The 20,517-nt window shown below is 40.6% G+C and overlaps 2 protein-coding genes across 2 annotated transcripts in view; one reads left to right on the forward strand and one right to left on the reverse strand.

Annotated features, from left to right (window-relative positions):
• Positions 1-1,659: 1,659 nt before the first annotated feature.
• On the reverse strand, positions 1,660-13,069 carry LOC125248467 (aurora kinase-like). Its single transcript, XM_048160357.1, has 7 exons — positions 12,298-13,069; positions 12,018-12,112; positions 11,801-11,851; positions 11,010-11,388; positions 10,681-10,857; positions 10,430-10,560; positions 1,660-3,652 (listed from the first exon to the last, which is right to left on the reverse strand). The coding sequence occupies exons 1-7, from the start codon at positions 13,067-13,069 to the stop codon at positions 3,122-3,124; spliced, it is 2,136 nt and encodes a 711-aa protein (XP_048016314.1). The 3' UTR covers positions 1,660-3,121.
• A 350-nt stretch (positions 13,070-13,419) lies between these two features.
• The window catches only part of LOC125248466 (nuclear GTPase SLIP-GC-like), a 34,672-nt gene continuing 27,574 nt past the window's right edge, over positions 13,420-20,517 (forward strand). Inside the window, exon 1 of the mRNA XM_048160356.1 lies at positions 13,420-13,552. The gene's annotated coding sequence lies outside the window, so the exon portion shown is untranslated. The remainder of the gene's footprint in view (positions 13,553-20,517) is intronic.

The raw sequence follows: 20,517 nt of genomic DNA on the forward strand, positions 1-20,517 counted from the left end.
CTCTCTTCATCTCTCTGCACTGGCTACCATTTGCTGCTCGCATCAAATTCAAAGCGTTGACGCTTGCTTACAGACCTACCACAGGCTCAGCACCCTCCTACTTCCACTCACTCTTACGAGTCTACACTCCTACCAGAAACCGGCTCGTGGTACCATCACAGAGAGGCACAAAATCACTCTCCTTTCTCGTTCACTGTTCCTTGCTGGTGGAATAATATTCCTGCCTTTATCCGGAATGCAGAAACCCTGGCAATATTCAAAAGACAGCTGAAAACTCATCTCTTTCGTGAGCACTTATCCTCATCCTAAAAAAAAAAAAATCTATACCTATCCTTTCACTTCCTTTTTATCCCTCTCTATTGTAGCTTATGATACTCTGAGCACTGCCTAAATCTTGTATTGTGAGCACTTCTTGCGTCTATTTGCCTCGTCATGATGACTCGCTTGTTGTATTCATGACTTGTAAGTCTCTTTGGATAAAAGCGTCTGCCAAATGAATAAATGTAAATGTAATTTAAATGTAAATTCTGATTTTGGCCGCCTCTGGAATGGGTCTGCAGACATTTGTTATAATATATAATGTACATAAGATGATTGTTTAAATTGAGTCTTCGCCAGGAGTTTGATTGACAGGTGATCTAACCAATCATAACGCCGAATCTGCTGTTTTGTCCGACAAAGCAATCAGGGGCCTGTACCATGATGGTAGTTGAACAAACTCAGGGTTATAGGATTAGTTTCGAGTTGACAAAACCAAACCACTCCAATCCAGCTTTGTTGGTACCATGATGCTGATCATCAACTTTCTCTGTCAACTCAGGCTTTGATCCTGAGTTTGTGGAGCGCGTGCACATGAATGAGTGACATCAGTGGTGAACAGCCAATCACAGGCCTTGCAACAGAGAGAAACTCTGATTCACTTCTCGCGAGAGAGCCAGCGTGATTCAAAACTCTTGCTGAAGGTTAAGAGATTAAAGAAAATTAAGAATTTAGACGCATTTACACTAAAAAAAAATACTTGTCCATGAAAGAGGACAGATAAACGAAATTATCTTGCTCTATCAGTGAAACTTGTGAAGTTATAGTTGCTTGTTAATATATAGCAATAGAGACTCATACATGTAAGGTCACGTTGTCATTTTTAAAGAGTTATCTATTGATTCTACAGCTTATATGATCTATATATATTAATAGTCATTTAAACTAAATGCTTAATAATAACTAAAATTGCTTGTGTGAAATGGATTAATAATAATATAGATCATATTCTAATTATATAAATCATAAAATAATTCTAATTATCATTAAAGACAGACAATTTTATCTTTAAATATTTGTTTTTACTATATAGTGACCTTTAATTTGGAGAAAGTGAAACTGGGGGCGTGACTTTACTGCGCTGGATGTGTCAGTGTCACTTTTCTCACATCTGATTGGTCCAATTTCAGTTTGAGATCTCTAATCCAGAACATAACCTGCCCTGGAGCAGGTTAGCCGTGGAGCGTCAGTTACCATGGCGATGAACACCGCTAAAAGCCAAGTCATTTTCATGGTACCTAAAACCCAGGATTGGAGCAAACTAATCTGAAACTTACCTGGCTAGCCAGCTAATCTGGCTTCATGGTACAGGCCCCAGGAGAGTTAGTAGATCAATGTCGACTTGAACTTGAAAAATGGTGTGTACTGACATCTTTCTATGGCTGTAATAACAATCTGAAGTCCATTCATGTTTATTTGATGCTAATTTAACAAGTAGGAAGAGATGATCGGTTCACGAGGCGTTACAGCGATGAATCACGACATATTAAAGAGCCACAAAATGGTATTTATTATTTTTTAAATTTCTTTAAAAATTACTAAATTTGAAATTAGAGACTTTGTTTCATATCAAAAGTAATCTGCTCTGCATTGTCTGTCGACGTGTTGTCAGTTTCCTCTTTACTCTGCATTGTATTTTTCACTGTGTGAGAACATGATGTGTGGCGTGAGAGTGATGGCTTGTCGGACATAGCAACTAAAGCGGCCGGGTCTTTGCGAACTGTCAGTTATTATGAATATTATGTATTTTAAAAGTGTTGATCTATAAAACCATATGATCACTTGCTCTTGATACTTTATTTGAACCAAATATTATTGCCTCATTGTTATTATTATATATGTATTTTAAGTCATTTTAGTGGCTTGGGTCTTTGCGTAGGTCTATTTTTATTACCACAAATATCAGATTATCTAATTCAAGATAATATATTATAACATTTCTATTAAGACACACGTATGTGCTGTTGTGGTATTACTAATAAAACAAATGTTTTGTGTTAAACTGCAAGCATGAGTAATCTTACAGACAGCACATTCATATAACCTGACATTTATAACCTCATTTTTATTTTATTTTTTCTAACATGCTGTCTTAAATAATATGACAGTTTGATTACTGTATTATTTTTGCATCCTGTTATTATATTATAATTACTACAAAATGTTATTTTTATTCATATTTATTATTATATTTATGTTTATAACAGTTTCATATTTATTTTTTTAAATTGTTTAATTGGTTTCAATTTTAGTCCTACAAAATATTTCATACTAACAGTTCACACAAATACACAGTTTAAAAGATTATAAGGCTACACGTTTTATATAAATACATAAAAATAAAAAGGGCCTAAAAGATAGCTTCAGGTAGCTGCAAATTATATCTTCATATTATCTGAAATTGTCCAGTGACATCCTATCACATGAGTTTCGTCTAAATTTAAATGTTGAACGAGTCCACACATACAGCACATATATAATGATCAAACATGAATTTTCAGTGAAGATTCAAGGTGGACTTTGCTGTAAAAACCACATAAGACACACTTCAGCTGGATGAGTAATGGCTCATTGGTGCTTTCAGTTAATCAATGCAATCATGACAAGAGGTATAAATACAGCAGACTTACCTCTGTCCGTCTGACAGTTCATCAGCATCCCTCCTCCACCCCTTCTCCTCACTTCAGTTCTATCTACTTCTATCTCAACGAGGGGGGGGAGTACTCTGGGTTCGAGCCAAAATTTCCGAGCTCGGAACCCTCCCTCCGGACAGCACACCAAATATGCATAACCCTTACTGTACTTAATTATATGTAAATGTAAACTCGTGAATTAAATCCAGCAGGAGCTGCAGGCAGCTCGGTCCCGTGCAGCCTTCAGAGGAACTGTAGAAACAGACCGCTATGTAGATTGCAGCACCCAGGTGGGCAGGGCGACACATCCGGCAGAGAGCTGGTGGGCGAGGAATGAGGGATTGGAGTGAGTCAAACCAGATCCGGGGAACAGAAAGAAAGCCAGGCAGGGGCAGAGAGAGAACACAATCTTGGTGGAAGAAGAGAGAGAGAAAAAAAACTAAAAGAAACTCAAACGGGACACAAAACACAATATAACTTCGACAAGAAATAATGGCTGGCCGGAGCACATGGTAACATCCACAAACAATCTGGCACAAGACAGTGAACACGAGGAGAATAAATAGGTGAATAATTAAGGAAATCTGATCAATGACAGTGGTCCATCTGGAAGTCTGGGCCAGGACCCCCTCAGCCCTCCTCCATGTGCGGCGGCAGTGGTGGATGAAGGCCAAGGCAGACGGGACCGCATCACTGGGTTCCTGTGAAGGAAACAGATGAGGTTGGTAATGAATAGAACACAGAAATGGGGAAATACCTGTAGATTCTACAAGCAGGGAGTTGTGGGCGTATTCAACCCATGACAACTGTTGACTCCAGTAACTAGGGCTACATTTACACTGCAAGTCTTAATGCACAGATCCGACCTTTTGACCATATCCGATTTTTTGACCAGTGTGTTTACATTGACTTTAGACGTGACTGGTATCCGATATCTGTGTTTACATTAATTGCCGCCCAAAAAAATTATCATTGATAGTTTTATATGCACATGGTAGACCCTCGGGTTTTGAATGGCCGTGCTATCAAAATTATTTATATATTCCATGTCGGGTGGCCATGATTACCTGTCAGAATGGATAGATGAAGTTAACAGCTGTCAGTGTCATGGATGTATTGCAGCGCGAATTCTGACTGAACGGATATAGACTGGAAAATAAAGGTAATTTGCGTTTGATATTATATCTACAGTTAGCAGTTTTAGAATTCCATTTTTTTTTAATGAGTTTGAGTAAGTTAGGGAGAGACTAAGAGAGAGAGAGAGAGAGAGAGAGTACAGTGAAGCTTTTGGCTTATAAGAAAAACAACAATACAGCGGTCTCTTTTAAATTAACCGGGCAAATGTTGACATTCAGTTGGTGAATGTATGTGTGTGCGCAGTTTCTTTCTAGAAAAATAGATAACGTTAGACATATAAAGTTCCCACCTCAATAATAAAGATACGAATTTTTAGTGCGAGTGCATACAAGCACGTCTGCTTCATAATACAACATAAAAGCTACCTTTTAGTGAGCAAACGTGCCACCCTCGCTGTGTGGTGGCTTGGAATTCCAATGGGAATTGGAAATGTGTGTTTAGATGTAGGTCGCATGTCCACAGATTGGATATGTATCGGATTTAAAACCACATTTGGAAGTGGCTCAGATCGGATGCAAAAAAATCTGATCTCGTGTGGATTTTTGTGTTTATACGTGTGCACCTAATTCCGATCTGTGTCAGATGTGAGCAAAAGATTGGATTTTTTGTGCCAGTGTAAACGCAGCCTAGGATTCTGGGAGGTCAGGCAGCAGAGAGCTCTCTCGAGATCCTGATTGGCTCGCTTGCACTGCCCGTTGGTCTGGGGGTGAAACCCTGAGGACAGACTCATAGAGGCCCTGATTTGTCGACAGAACTATTTCCAAAACCGAGAAACAAACTGTGGCCCCCTATCAGAAACCACATCAACCAGAAGGCCATGAATCCGGAACATGTGGTCCACCATAGTCTGCGCAGTTTTCTTGGCAGTGGGGAGTTTGGGCAAAAGGATGAAGTGGGCCGCTTTGGAGAAAATATCTACTACCGTCAGGATCACGGTGTTACCTCTCGAAGGTGGAAGAGCAGTGATGAAGTCAAGGGCCAGGTGTGACCAGGGACAAGAGGGAATGGGCAAGGGCTGGAGCAGACCAACAAGCGGGAAGTTAGAATTCTTGTTCTGAGCCCAAGTCGAGCATGCCAACACAAACTGCCTGACATCCAGGGCCATGGAGGGTCACCAAAACCGCTGGCGGATGGCAGCCAGTGATCTCCGAATTCCTGGGTGACAGACCAACCTGGATTCATGTCCCCACAGGAGGACTTCAGGGCACAACGCAACCGGCACAAACAGCCGACCCTCCAGGCACTCCTCTGGCACTTCCACTCCTTGACCAGCCTCCTCCACTTGCCTCTCGATGTCCCAGTAGAGCAGGGGTCTCCAAACTCAGTCCTGGAGGGCCATTGTCCTGCATAGTTTAGTTCTAGCTTGCCTCAACACTTCTGCCAGTAAGTTTCTAGTATGCCTAATTAGACCTTGTTTAATTAGTTCAGGTGTGTTTAATTGGGGTTGGAGCTAAACTCTGCAGGACAGTGGCCCTCCAGGACCGAGTTTGAAGACCCCTGCAGTAGAGGGACCCTACCACCACCCCCTTAGGAAGGATGGCCTCGGCCAGCGCCTCCTTCCGGGGAGCCTCGAACAGACAAGAGAGGGCATCAGGCTTAACATTTTTGGAACCAGGCCTGTACGAGAGGGTGTAGTTACAACGGCCAAAGAAGAGTGCCCGTCGAGCCTGGCGTGAACTCAACCTCCTGGCCGAATGGACATACTTGAGGTTCTTATGATCCCTCCAAACCAGGAAGGCAAGGCAAGGCAAGGCAATTTTATTTGTATAGCACATTTCATACACAATGGTAATTCAAAGTGCTTTACATAAAGAAGAACCAAATACATAATAATAAAAATGGAATGCATAAGAAATGGAAATAACAGTAAAAACAGAGAATTTCGCTATCTGGATGGAAGAGTTAGGAAGTTTCAGGGAGTTTTTTGTTGTCCGTCAGAGCGGATCCAAATGGATCTATCCATCAGAGCGGATCTAAATGGATCTTCCTCATGCAGAGGGATAACTATTTATATTTGTCAGGTAGCTGTGTGTTTAAACAGTACCTTTACAGACAAATATTCCTGGACTAACTCTATACAGAGCTCCATCCAGGGATAACTCTAAAAATATTTGTAAGGTAGCTGTGCATTTAAACAGTACCTTTACAGGAATCTAAAAATATTTGTAAGGTAGCTGTGCATTTAAACAGTACCTTTACAGGAATCTAAAAATATTTGTAAGGTAGCTGTGCATTTAAACAGTATCTTTACAGACAAATCTCCCTGGACTAACTCTGTCAGAGCTCCATCCAGGGATAACAAATGCTTACTTCCTAATTCTCCCAGCTCTACCACACAGCAAGATTTAAAATGCATTAAAAGTCAGAAATAAAAACAAGATAAATAATCAAAAGAATAAAAAGATAATACGTATAAAATAAAGTGCAAACAGTTCGGACATAGCACAGTGCTCAATCAGTAAATGCATAGATAAAAAAATATGTTTTGAGTCTGGATTTGAATGTGGCTACTGTTGGAGCACACCTGATCTCTTCTGGAAGCTGGTTCCAGCTGCGGCTGGCGTAACAGCTAAAAGCAGACTCTCCTTGCTTTGAGTGAATCCTTGGTATTTTTAAGTGAATTGATCCTGATGATCTGAGTGATCTGTTAGGTTTATATTCTATGAGCATGTATTCTAAATGTACATGAGGGGTGGTGTGGGTAATGGTGGAGATAAGCTGACCAGCTAATGACCACACAGGGATAGGTGAGGAGAGAGGGATAGCTGGTCTGTGGGAAGAGGTGATGACTAGATGGGGGTGACTTGGGGAAAGGAGCCCTCCCCTGACCTCCAAAATGGGCAAACAGATCGACACCGGTGCCGACAAAGGATCCGAGCTTCTAAACGAAGAGCCAGGTCAACCAAGGAATCCTTGTCATGGGGCAGCTCATGGGTGGTAATTTCATCCTGGATGTTGTCATCCAGCCCTTCAAGAAACCTGGAACACAGGGCCCCCACATTCCAATTGCATGAGACCGCCAAGGTTTGGAACTGGATAGCATAATCTGTGACAGAGTGACCTTCTTGCGAGAGCCGCACAAGCCTGGAAGCCGCCTCATCTCCCCTTGCCAATCGGTTGAACAGCTTGATCATCTCGTCATGGAAGTCTTCAAAATAATGATAAAAGGGTGCTTGTGCATCCCAGACGGCAGTACCCCACTCACGAGCCTTACCAGTAAGCAAAGTTAGGACGTACACCACCCTGAAGTCTTCAGTGGCGTCGCGGCGGGAGCACTAGAGCACTATGCGAACATCAGAGAGCATTGTGACAGAAATGCCCGACAGGAGTTAGGGTCCCCATCGTAAGGTGGTGGGCTGTTGGCATGGAGGTTCGGGCTCATGGTGAGAAGACTGAAAAGGAGGATTGGTTGGTCAAGACCCCGGGGCTCCTTGCTGGAGCTTTGAGCGTTGAGTTCGGCCACCTGGGCTGTCAGAAGAGATTCAGTTGCAGGCACAACAAAACTCAATTTATTAGTAGTTTTTTGCACACAACTGGGCAAAAACAGTCAACAGAAAAATATTAATTAAATCCAGCAGGAGCTGCAGGCAGCTCGGTCCCGTGCGGCCTTCAGAGAAACTGTAGAAACAGACCGCTATGTAGATTGCAGCACTCAGGTGGGCAGGGCGACACGTCCGGCAGAGAGATCGCTGGTGGGCAAGGAATGATTTTTTGACTTTCTTTTTTCTTTTACAAAGTTTTACTTCTGTTCACATGGACATTTATAACTATTCCAAAAAGAATAGTCTAGACCTCTAGAAATATGGAGGCTGGACCTAATGGAACTTTAACTGAATATCCCTGATATACAGTGAAAATGGCTTAACAAGTGAAAGCAATGCATTGATGTACAAGTCCCAAAGAAAAACATTCCCAAAAGAAGTTTGTCTGATGTGATGTTGTGATGTTCTACATCACAAAATGATTATATATATATATATATATATATATATATATATATATATATATATATATATATATATAATTTTGCTTCTCATTTTTGAAAAATATACTGGCATCAATATGCCATCCCATAATACCTGATACAGTGTCACCATATTTTTTTATGATGAATTCTTAGCATCTTAGCAACCACCACAGCTGCTAGATGAGTACAAAAACATTTTTACAGTCACCATGAAATCAAAACTGGCAATACTTGTTTTTTTTATGAAATATTGCAGAATTTATTAAAAATAATAAATCTTTTTTTGTACAAAAAAAAGGGGGGAGGGGTTGGGTTTACGAGAGTGTGACGAGCAGGGCGGTCGAGAGCTGTGAGGGAACGCCTTGAGTTTTGTTGAATGTTCGCCGGTTCCCGCCTCCTTCTTCCCATATTTACCAACTACGTTACATTGGTGCCGAAACCCGGGAGGAAGGAGGGACATGCTGTCGGAGAGCCCTCGCTGAGGAGTTCGGGCAGTGCGGGAGTGTGAAGACTGCGAGAGGCTGCCTGAGGCGGTGGTACTGGAGCCTTGTGAAAGGTGGGACGGAGACCCGGATGCCGTGCTCCTGGGATGAGGTGGGGTGGCTGCCGTCCAAGAGGGAGCGGAGGAGTCGCCGCCGTTCGCCGTGGGCCGGAGCCTGCTGCCGTCCGCCATAAAGGGGAGGAGCAGGGAACGGGGGACTTGCTGCCGGCTGCCCTCAGTCGGAGGAGCCATCGCTGGCCACCAGGAGGCAGTCGAGGATCGGGCCGTCCACCGAGCATCCAGTGCCACCGCATGGCACCACGAAGAAGAGCCTCTTGGCAGGCTGAGGACCGAGTGGCAGTGTGTCAGGGAACCGGACCAAGAAATTTTTTTTTCTCTTTTTCCTCTCTCCCCTCTCTCGTCCTGTCGCTCCCCTTGCTTCCGTCTCCTTTCTTTCGTCTCGTCTGTCCTTACCCCCAGGTGCTGCGGCCGCCGAGACAGGCCCCAGGGGGGAGTAAGCGCAGTCGCGGGAGTACCCCCCGGCCTGTGAGGGGCGATGGGGGTATGTGACGAGCAGGGCGGGCGAGAGCCATGAGGGAACGGCGCGAGGCCGGTGACGCAAGTGATAACAAGCATCACCTGGGAGGCGCACCGGCCTTGAGTCTCTCACGGAGGAGCTCCGGGAGCATAAAAGGAGGAGCAACGACCGTGACGGACGAGAGAGGACCAGGCCTGGACTTTATGTTATGTTTTATTATGTTTGTGCGGCCGGCAGAAGTCCGCGAGGGTCTGCCAGCATTACTTTCGTTTTGTTCTTTGTTTATTTTGAATCAAACTTTTGTTGAACGTTCGCCGGTTCCCGCCTCCTTCTTCCCATATTTACGAACTACGTTACAGAGAGCCATGCGAACGGAGCGATAAGGATAAGGATAAAAGGAGGAGGGATGACCAGGAGGACCAGGCCTGGATTTTATGTTGTTGTTTTGTTTTCATTCATGAGGACGACTGCCGCTTTATTTTGTTTTGACGGTTCCCACCTCCTTCTTTCCTGAGCCAAAACCCAGAAGGAAGGAGGAACGCACTGCCAAAGATCCCTCACCGCTGTGGGAAATCCGCGGTGCCATCAAGCTGAGCAAAGTCTACTGGCATGGACGCTTGAGGCGGTGGGCTGGAGTAACCTGCTGGGGGGACGGATGCTGCCTCGCTGCCGTTCGCCTGGGTTGTGGAGGGGTGGCTGTCGTCTGACAGGGAGTGGAGGAGTTGCCGGCAAACGCCTGTTGCCGTCCGCCATGTTGGGGAGGAGCAGGGAAAGGGGGACTCACTGCCGGGTGTGCGAAGCCTAAGGAGTTGTTGCCGTCCACCAGGCAGCGGAGGAGTGTTAGGCCGTGCGTTTTGGGAACCGGACCAAGATTTATTTTTCTTCTCTTCCCTCTCTCGTCTCGTCTCTCCTCATCCTTCCGTCTCCTTCTCTCTCGCCTCATCAGTCCTTACCCCCAGGTGCTGGGAAAGGTTAGGGGGTATCTGACAAGCAGGATGGGGCAGAGAGCCGTGGGAACGAAGGGAGTGCTAATGAGCATCATCACCTGCCCACCACACCAGTCTCGAGTCCCACGGAGGAGCTCCGGAAGGATAAAAAGAGGAGTGACGGCAGTGCAAGATGAGAGAGGACCAGGCCTGGATTTTATGTTGTTGTTGTTGTTTTGTTTTAATTCATGCGGCAGTCGTCCGTTATTTATATAAATACTTTTTTTAAATAAATCTTTTCTTCTTCTTTTGCAAAGTACATGTAAGCTGTGCTTGGACCCATATTTTCATCTATGTACGTTTTTTTCCTAGCACTCGAAGATTAATTTTTTGCAGGACGTATCAATCCACACATGGGAATTCACTTACTATGGGTTCCTGGTTTTGTCTCTCCGGATTCAGGAGCAAAACTTGGAACCAGTCATGGTCGAGGATCTTGTCCAAGTCAATCCTCTTGTTTGGATCTTTTTCTATGCATGAAGATATCAGTTCTCTGCATTCTGTGAAGAAAGTGGGGAGAGATGTCAGATTATTATTGTAAGTTTTATACTTTGTGTAACTGATCACATTATTTTAAGTTGTAATAAAAGTTCCTGTATGATCCGTCCACATGCTCTTACCTTTGGAAATTTCTGCTGTTTTCAAGGTCCTGGCAAAGATCTTAGGCTCCATCTTGTAAGGGTACTTCCCAAACAGCATCGCGAACAACAGTATGCCTAAAGAATATACTGTTGCCGGCTTGGCGTAGTACCTGCATTTTCTGTTTAAAGCCTCAGGGGGACCATAAATTCTTGTACCTGAAAGAAAGAACAAGATTTTGTGCATTGCAGTGAATTTGTATTTCTACAGCTTTTTGTCTATTTATTCAACAAGTGATTTATGCTGTTTTTGGCTCTGTCTGGAAAGCTCGTTATAACTTGTCACCATAGATTTGTGGAATAATACGTACCAATGTACCTCTTATAACCAAACGTGTTCAAGCTTCTACTAACACCAAAGTCGATTAATTTGACCTGAAAGCTGTTCTCATTGATTAGCAGGTTTTCTAGCTTGATGTCGCTGTGGAAGACTCCCCTTTCAATGCATATTCTTGCAGCAGTAACAACTTGATGCATCACAACTCGTGCTTTTGACTCGTTGATTCTGCAACAATTCTGCACTAAATACTGCCGCAGATCTTTGCAAGGTGTGGGCCGCTCTATGACCAGTATGTATTCCTTCCGTGTCTCATACCAGTCCAGCAGCTTTATTATTTGGGGAACACTGGGGCCTTCGCTCACACGAATCATCATAGCGACCTCATTTGGAAGCGCTTTGCCAAATAGACTCTACAGGAGAGATAAAAGTTACACAAAAGTGAGATAAATGTGATGTAACTCATCTGAATTACTACAACATAATAGTAGGATTGAAGTCTTGTAATTTAAACAAATTCAACTGGAAATAGTTACTGAAGTTGCGGCCACATTTATGGCTGATTGTCAAAATTTTGCGGGGCAAAATTCAGTAATTTTAACAGGAATCCAGACGCTCTGGAGTTTTGTGAGAGGGTGGAAAAGCTGGTTCATGTTGGTCATGTGAATTTGCCATGCTGACCAACAGAAAGCTGCTTGGTTTGAAAGTTAATACTCAATTGACAATGGACCTTTTTTGCCCCAAAAATTTTGCTAAAATATCCTACCACTAATGTGACCGTGTACTCTGAGAGTAAGAAAATGAAGGGAGCAGCAGCCTACTTACAAGTCGCTCATTTCCAAAGCATTCTTTCTTCGCCACATATTTGAGTGCCACCTGTTCTCCAAGGGGGAAAAAAACAGAAAGATTTTTAGTGAGAATGGGTTAAAATTAATTAATTATCTGTGCAGAGGTCACATGATTCTAGTAATGAACCTTGATGTAACTTTTAATAAATTTAAAGAGTACCAAAATACTTTTGTTAGCGAGGAAAGAAACAAACCTTTCGTGAATCAGACAATCGCGTTCCTTCAAACACTTTTCCAAATCCTCCTTGACCGAGAAGTCTACCAATTTCATAGTCCTGGCTGATGTTCCCTGTAAAAATATGAGGTATATAGTAAATTTACAGTATAAACCATAAAATGAAAGAACACTTTAAAAATGGACACATTATTATGGTGTAATGGGGCCTCACACAACCAAAATTCATCCTCAGTCCACATCTTCATTAGGATAAGAAGAACAATGTCCAGAAGTCATTAATGTGGTAGTAAACTGACCTGTCTTTGGGTTTGGACTTAAATTGATAATTTCATCCTCAGTTTTCCATGACATGTCGCCCAATGGCAAAGGAGCGTTGAGGTCCCCTTTAGCAATGGATGACACAGTTGGCGAAGTACTGTTGTTCGTGTTGATCTCCTCTTGCTCTTGTCTGGGAGCATCAGCCTCCTGCACAGTGTTGAGGGTAGATACACAGCTGTGCCAGCTGTACACTGAAGTGTTGCTGTTTTCTTCAGCTTTAGGAACATCTTCGTTAACTTTCTCCACAGCGCTGAAGGAAGATACGCAGCTGTACACTGAAGTGTTGCTGTTTTCTTCAGCTTCATCTTCGTTAACCTTCTCCACAGCGCTGAAGGGAGACACATGGCTGAACACTGAAGTGTTGCTGTTTTCTTCAGCTTCATCTTCGTTAACCTTCTCCACAGCGCTGAAGGGAGACACATGGCTGAACACTGAAGTGTTAGTGTCACTGCTCTCTTCAGCTTTGTCCAGTGAATGAACAATGTTGTTGTTGCTGGGAGTGTTGATGCTCTGGGTGTTGTTATTCTGTTCATCTTCACCGTCAGAGCATCTCTGAGGTGGTTGACTGCTGTCATTTCTGCTCTGACTCTGTTGGGCTTCGATGGTTGTTTTCTTGGATTTCCTAGAAAAACACCATCTAAAAAGCCTCCCTCTCTTCTTCTTTTCTACTCTCTCAGGGACAGGTGTTGGTGACATACATGCAGAAGAATCTTGGACTGCAACGCAGCTGTGAGATGTGCACTGCCCCATTGCGTCAGATGTCTCGCTGATGTTCTGTCACAAACTTTATCACAAATCGACTGAACTTTTATAGCACACAGATCAGTGAAAAACTACAAATCAAGTGATATAACACACACAGTCAGAGTGATATAACACAACTTGCGCGACTTTCACCACAGATGTACTACAGTACTAGTCAGATCGATTGATGCAGCAGAAACAGATGAACTGAACTTCAGTCTTCGCGGGGTTTCATTTATAGGCTGTGGGAGACTCTGACTGTGACGTCACAAGTGCTGACGCGTCGGCCGGTTGCCAAGGGATTTTTTCGAATGTTTTGGTCACGTGAATATACAGATACACGCAAACGATAACTGCTATTGTTTAGACATAAAATAAATATTTTGATCAACTTTATCTTCAAACATTTCTTCTTTCAAAAGCTTCATGTCACGATTACTACAACTTCTGATGTCAAACCCGGAGCTCGACGATCATAATCGACTCGAGGTAAAAAGCGTCATTCACAAACATTACTGTTTCAAAGAAATAAAATGATTTAAAAGAAATAAAGCGTCAGTAGTGCTTAATAATTGCCAAAATTAAAAAGAATGACGGAAAACTTCGATATTATGATGTTTTCACGAAGCTTGAAACTTTTTTTCCCGAATTCAGCAATGTCGTAATTAATCTAATTTCAGCATATTTATTGAATTATGTTGATATTAATCGAAACCTTGACATTTAATCTGAACATTTGTGAGATTTATTTTATTTGTTTTTATTTGTTTTAATGTGTATAGCTGGCAATCCATATGGTCTCGTGTTAGAACAGCATTACCTTAAACAAGCACTGTGTATGCTTTTTTTTTTTTTTGAAGAATATATATATATATTTTTTTTCTATTATTATTATTTTTTTTAATAAACTGATTTCGGAGTTCCCGATCGCGTTATTTGATGGTTTCGCTCTTTAAGGACCTGAAGAACTTAAGGTGCTGAAAGAACTAAACTTTCTGTGACATGAAAAAATACTGTAACGTTACTTCATTTATAATGCTGGCAAATTCATTGGCATATGTCATTTGTTAGTCATTTCAATGCTTTTAATCCTTTCTGTAATTCAAAATAAAATAAAATAAAATTAAGGTATTATTTTTAAGTATAGCCTACAGTTTTCCTGTAAATAAACATTTATATTTTGGTATTTATGTAAGTAAATGTCTACATCTACTACTGCAAAAAAAATCAAAATGAGCCTTCATGAATGAATAGACATATCAGCACACAAACAGACTAAAGTGTTTAGTTTGGCCTGTATGTATGTGATGATAAAATGCTATAAACATCAACTCAGCAGTATAAAATGAACCTAAAACACCAAACTCATTACAAAACTAAAGAATTGAATGTGGCATACAGGGACTTCTGAAGGTGTTTTTTACTGTTTTCACTGAATTACACATTTTTTACGTAGGCTACAAAAGACTAAACTATATTGTTATGTTGTCTCAATGAACACTGAAAAAAAATAATATGCTGGATTCATTTTTGCAAGCCTCTTTTAAAGCGATTTTCACATTGAATTTTAAGCAATATTACCTAAAAATCGTTAGTTGGTGATGCTTAAATGTTTGAGTATCCCAGCAAATGGTTTTGCTCAAATTTATTGGTTGGTGTAACAATATTTTAAGTAGTTTTTATATGACAAATTACAGTTATTTCTACCTGAAAAAGTTTACCCAATTATAAAATGTAAGCTCATTTAGATTGATCATTTTTAGTTCTTGAACTTTAAAATAACAAAGGCACTAATCAGTTAATTAACAATTAGCAATACATTACAGTGAGTGGAAGAAACAACAGACAACTGGTGAGTATGTAAGTACTTCTTTATTAGACAAATGAACTTAAAACATTTTCAGCTGTTCAACAATTTAATAGAAACATCTGTATGATTTGTTCTAAAAATTTGTTAGTATGTTTAGTGTGCAATGGCGTATTTGTCAATCATTAAAGGGTTAGTTCACCCCAAAATTTAATTATATTAATTTCTACACCCGTAAGACCTTTGTTCATCTTCAGAACACAAAATTAAGATATTTTTGATGAAATCCGATGGCTCAGTGAGGCCTCCATTGACAGCAAGATAATTAACACTTTCAATGTCCAGAAAGATGTACTTAAAACAGTCGGTCTCGAACCCCAGCCCGTTCACTGCTGGCATGTGAGGCGAGTGCACTATCAATGACGCTAAACACCTCATTCTCTAGCAGGCGTCAGTGTGCAGTAGTTTAACTGCAAAACTCTCACTATCTGGACACTGTTACACACGCAATGTGAGTGGATGTCTGTTTATCACAGCTGACGCACAACAAAATGCTTCACGGAAAATAAAGTGCAGTTGATGAATGAACGACAAGGAAGCACAAAAATTGAACGTACAGTACACAAGAGTAAACACAAGCAAGAGTTTGTTGTTAATCGCCAACAGCACAGCAGCTCCAGAAAGTCAAACCCCAGTGTTACTTATATGATGAAGGAATCAAAGCAGCCTCTGCATCTGTTTTCAGGCCTTCACACTTATCTCTCTCGAGCGCTGGAAAGCTTTTCTAATATAAATGAAGGTCCTAAAGTGCATGCCCAGTGATAAACCTTCATTTCAGTGATGTTCTTTTGAACTCTTTTGTATTGTGTCCCATTTCTCTTTCTGCAGTTTTTTTTCTTCTTATTTTCAAATCTCCCTCTTGCTCGTTCTCTCTCCTTGAACGTCATACGCCCCCGAATGTTGATTGGTTACACGTTTGTTGTTGGTATTGGCCTGACTAACTTCCAAACAGTGTATTTAAATAATACAGAGTCCTTCTTAAATGTTTTGAAGTGAAGAGAATAATTTTTGTGCGCCAAAAAAAATAACGACTTTATTCAACAATATCTAGTGATGGGTGATTTTAAAACACTGCTTCAAGAAGCTTTACGAATCTTTTGTTTCGAATCAGTGGTTCAGAGCATGTATCTAACTGCCAGTCATGCCCCCCAGTGGAGAACCATTAAAATGTCAAAACATTTCAAAACACTTATGACGTAACGAAACCTTGTTTACTGAAAGTTTGTGACTTTGAACCGAACCACTGATTTGAAACAAAAGCTTCGAAACTTCATGAATCAGTGTTTTGAAATCGCCCATCACTAGATATTGTAAGTCTTTATTTTGTTTTTTTGGCGCACAAAAAGTATTCTCATCACTTCATAACATTAAGGTTGAACCACTGTAGTCACATGAACTGTTTTAAATATGTCTTTAGTAGCTTTCTGGGCATTAGAAAGTGTTAATTGTCTTGCTGTCAATGCAGGCCTCACTGAGCCATCAGATTTCATCAAAAATATCTTAATTTGTGTTCTGAAGATGAACGAAGGTGTAGAACGACATGAGGGTGAGTAATTAATGACAGAAATTTCATTTTGGGTGAACTAAAACTTTAAATGGGCATTTGGGAAAATTATAATATACATTACTGAACAACAATAAATATGTAAAAAACAACAATAAGCATCAACATACTTCTTAAATTGCGGTATTATGCATGTTTGGATGTAATTTAGGTTTCTAAAATTGTGTTCCATGTTAGTATGTTTGAAATAGTGTGCAATGGTGCTAGTGCGGTATCTTAAAGGGTTAGTTCACCCAAAAATGAAAATGATGTCATTTATTACTCACCCTCATGTCATTCTACACCCGTAAGACCTTTCTTCATCTTCGGAACAGATATTTTTGATGAAATTCAAGAGCTCGGTGAGGTCTGCATTGACAGCAAGTTAATCACCACTTTCAAGGTCCAGAAAGCTACTGAAGACGTATTTAAAACAGTTCATGTGACTACAGTGGTTCAACCTTAATGTTATGAAGCGACAAGAATACTTGTAAGCAAAAACAAAAATAACGACTTCATTCAACAAATTCGTCTCTTCCCTGTCCGTCTCTTACGCTGCTGTTTACATTCAGCACTTCTAGGTTCTACATCAGAACGCTGGCTCATGACAGAAATAAATTTTTTGGGTGAACTAACCCTTCAAGATGTAAGCTGTAGTGAACCGTTAAAGGTTTAGTTCACTGAAAAATGAAAATTCTGTCATTAATTACTCACCCTCATGTCGTTTCACACCCGTAAGACCTTCATTAGTCTTCTGAACACAAATTAAGATATTGTTGATGAAATCCGATGGCTCAGTGAGGACTCTATTGAGAGCAAAGCCATTAAAACTCTCAAGGTCCATAAAGGTACTAAAACATATTTGAAACAGTTCAGGTGAGTTCAGTGATTCTATCTTAATATTATAAAGTGACAAGAATGATTTCTGTGCTCAAAAAAAAAAAAAGACTTTTCAACAATATCTAGTGATGGCAGATTTCAAAACACTGCTTCAGAGCTTTACAAATCTCAGATCTCCTATCAAATGGCTAAACTGCTGAAATCATGTGACTCCGATTGACTGATTTGATTTGTAAAGCTCTGAAGCAGTGTTTTGAAATCGGCCATCATTATATATTACTGAAAAGTTGGTATTTTGTTTTTTTGGTGCACAAAAAGTATTCTTGTCGCTTTATAATATTAATATTGAACCACTGAACTCGTATGAACTGATTTAAATATGTTTTTAGTACCTTTATGGATCTTGAGAGTTTCAATGGCTTTGCTCTCAATGCAGGCCTCACTGAGCCATCGGATTTCATCAAAAATATCTGTTCCGAAGATGAAGAAAGGTCTTACGGGTGTAGAATGACATGAGGGTGAGTAATTAATGACAGAATTTTCATTTTTGGGTGAACTAAACCTTTAAATGCACATTTGACAAAAAAGACCATCTAGTTTAAGCAGGATTTCCTGGAAAAGTTCAAATGTATACCTCAGTGGCTTGGGGTAACTCAGGTTTACATCAGGCCAAGAAGAGCACCACATGCATTTGCAACACTGGACAATCCTCCCAGAACCTCAACACCTTCTAAGATTATTGCTGTCTCTAAAGGACTCCAATGTGGAGAGGCCCTTTGGTCACAGTTTTCAGTGTGTGCTCTCCAATGTCTTGTTGGTCCACTTCTCCATTAGTGTTCTGAAACAAAACAATAAAACAAAATGCATATTGTGCATTGTTTGTTCATAAATGGAAAAAAGTCAGACACAGCTCATTTAATAAAAACAGCAGCAAACGCATGAAACCAAAAGGACAAGTCAGAACGTAAAATAGCAAATCAGCAACATCATAGCATAAATGAATAGACAATACACAGACCTTTATTACTGGATGGTTAAGCATAATTACTTTAGAATACAATGAAAGATGTATAAAGTCTTGTATAAACTATCCCTTAAAGGTGCTATAGAGGATGTTTTGTTTACGCGATCATCGTGTAAACGATTGGCCCTCTGGCTTGTCAATCACTTCCGTGACGTTCCTTGTGAGAGACGAGCGCGGTTGCGCGCTCCAGTAACTTTCCACACTCCACAGGCGCCGCATGCAATGTTTTTGTCAGGAGACAGGAGTAACAACTGCAGATTATGAGTTACCTGCGGTGAGTCCGACATAATGAATCCACTAACACGACACAGCGAATGCCGGTGGTAAACACTCGTGTTCCAATACTCGTGCACGAGTTTTGGGAGGCGTTCCTTTGAAATGAGCTGTGAAGGAGGGGGGCTGTTCTTACGCATGCGCTCATTTCAAAAACTCACTAACAGTCTTTGGTTTCTCAGTCGACGAAAAGATCCTCTTTAGCACCTTTAAATAACTCAATCCTCTGAACCTCTCTGAACTGACATTTGACTTTATTATTTAACACTAATTATTGTATTTTCAGCTTTGGACTTCCCACTTGCTACAAAAGTAATCTGAAAGCGAACACAAATGAACCATATTCACTAAACAGGTACTGTGCAATCAGACTCTGTGTTCTCAGACAGGTATACGATCAGACAGCGCATCACCACCTCTCTGCGAATGTCCTCACTGTGATTCCCTTAGTGCGAAATAAACAAAAGAGCCGTTCCATGTAATTGTCGAAATTCCCAATGAAGGTGAATTCCACATCGACAGCCATCAAACTTTTGAATTCTTTGATCTTCCAAGAAAGACAAAATCAACAATTTTTATACTACTGCATTTCTGAATGAAATAGAAAACCTTGGGGTAACAATACTTTAGGGAATAACACCATGGAGAGATCAACCAAGAGTCACAATTCATATATTCAATATGTGCACAGAGATCTCCTACATCTTGAAAAATTACTGTAAAAGTTCTTACTTTGACTCTATCGAAGTCAGATGATTAAGAGTTTTCTTCTTTCTTCATTTAGAAAAAGCCTTACAAATGAAAAAGAAATGAGAGATTAAATTTGCATGAAATCAAAACTGATCCTATTCATTTTCTTAACTAGTAGAAAGAGATGATCTGTTCACAAGCCGTTTGAGCTGAGGCACTACAGCGATCTGTCACGACACATTAAAGAGCCACAAAACAGTATTTATTGTTCAAATTTCTTTAAAAATTACAATATTTGACATTTGAGAGTTTGTTTCATATCAAAAGTAACCTGCTCTGCCTTGTCTGTCGACACGTTGTCGGTGTCCTCTTTGCTCCGCAATGTATTTTTCACTGCGTGAGAACATGATGTGTGGCGCGAGAGCAGCATGGCTTGTCGGACATAGCAACAGTAACTAAAGGGGGCGGGTCTTTGCGAACAGTCACTTGCTTCGCAAAATGATTCACTGTTTCGAAGCGTTCGAAACACCACACGCTGGTGACGCCTGCTGGTCAAAACAGCGTAAATCCAACAAAAACTCATGCCAAACACACATGAAAACAGCTTTTACATATCCATTTCAAATGTTTCATTTAAAGTATAATCTATCTGATGAAATTAACTAATCATCTAATACCATTAAATATTAAGTGTTTGCATAATTTGTATTCAATTTTCAGGGTTTGTTTTATTTGTTCTATGCATGGGTCAGCTAAACAGAGACTAACTACTATTATTCATTTTAATTATACAAATGCTTCTTTAAAACGTCTACAAATGTATAAAACTCATCAGAAATCAGATAATGGACACTTAGAGGGATAGTTCACACAAAAATGAAAATTTGATGTTTATCTGCTTACCCCCAGGGCATCCAAGATGTAGGTGACTTTGTTTCTTCAGTAGAACACAAATGATGATTTTTAACTCCAACCGTTGCCGTCTGTCAGTCTTATAATGCATGGCAATGGGAACTTCATCTATAGGAGTAAAAAAAAAAAACATGCACAGACAAATCCAAATTAAACCCTGCTGCTCGTGATAATAAGACGAGGAATAATGGTTTTATCGATTGTTATTTACGATTGGTCATTTTCAACAAAAATACAACCGTTTATGCTTTATAAACACAAATGATAAGCATGCACGTGCTTCCGCTTTCCGTATTCTTCAAAAC

This window comes from Megalobrama amblycephala, linkage group LG16 (assembly GCF_018812025.1).
Source record: "Megalobrama amblycephala isolate DHTTF-2021 linkage group LG16, ASM1881202v1, whole genome shotgun sequence".
NCBI classification, from domain to species: Eukaryota; Metazoa; Chordata; class Actinopteri; order Cypriniformes; family Xenocyprididae; genus Megalobrama; species Megalobrama amblycephala.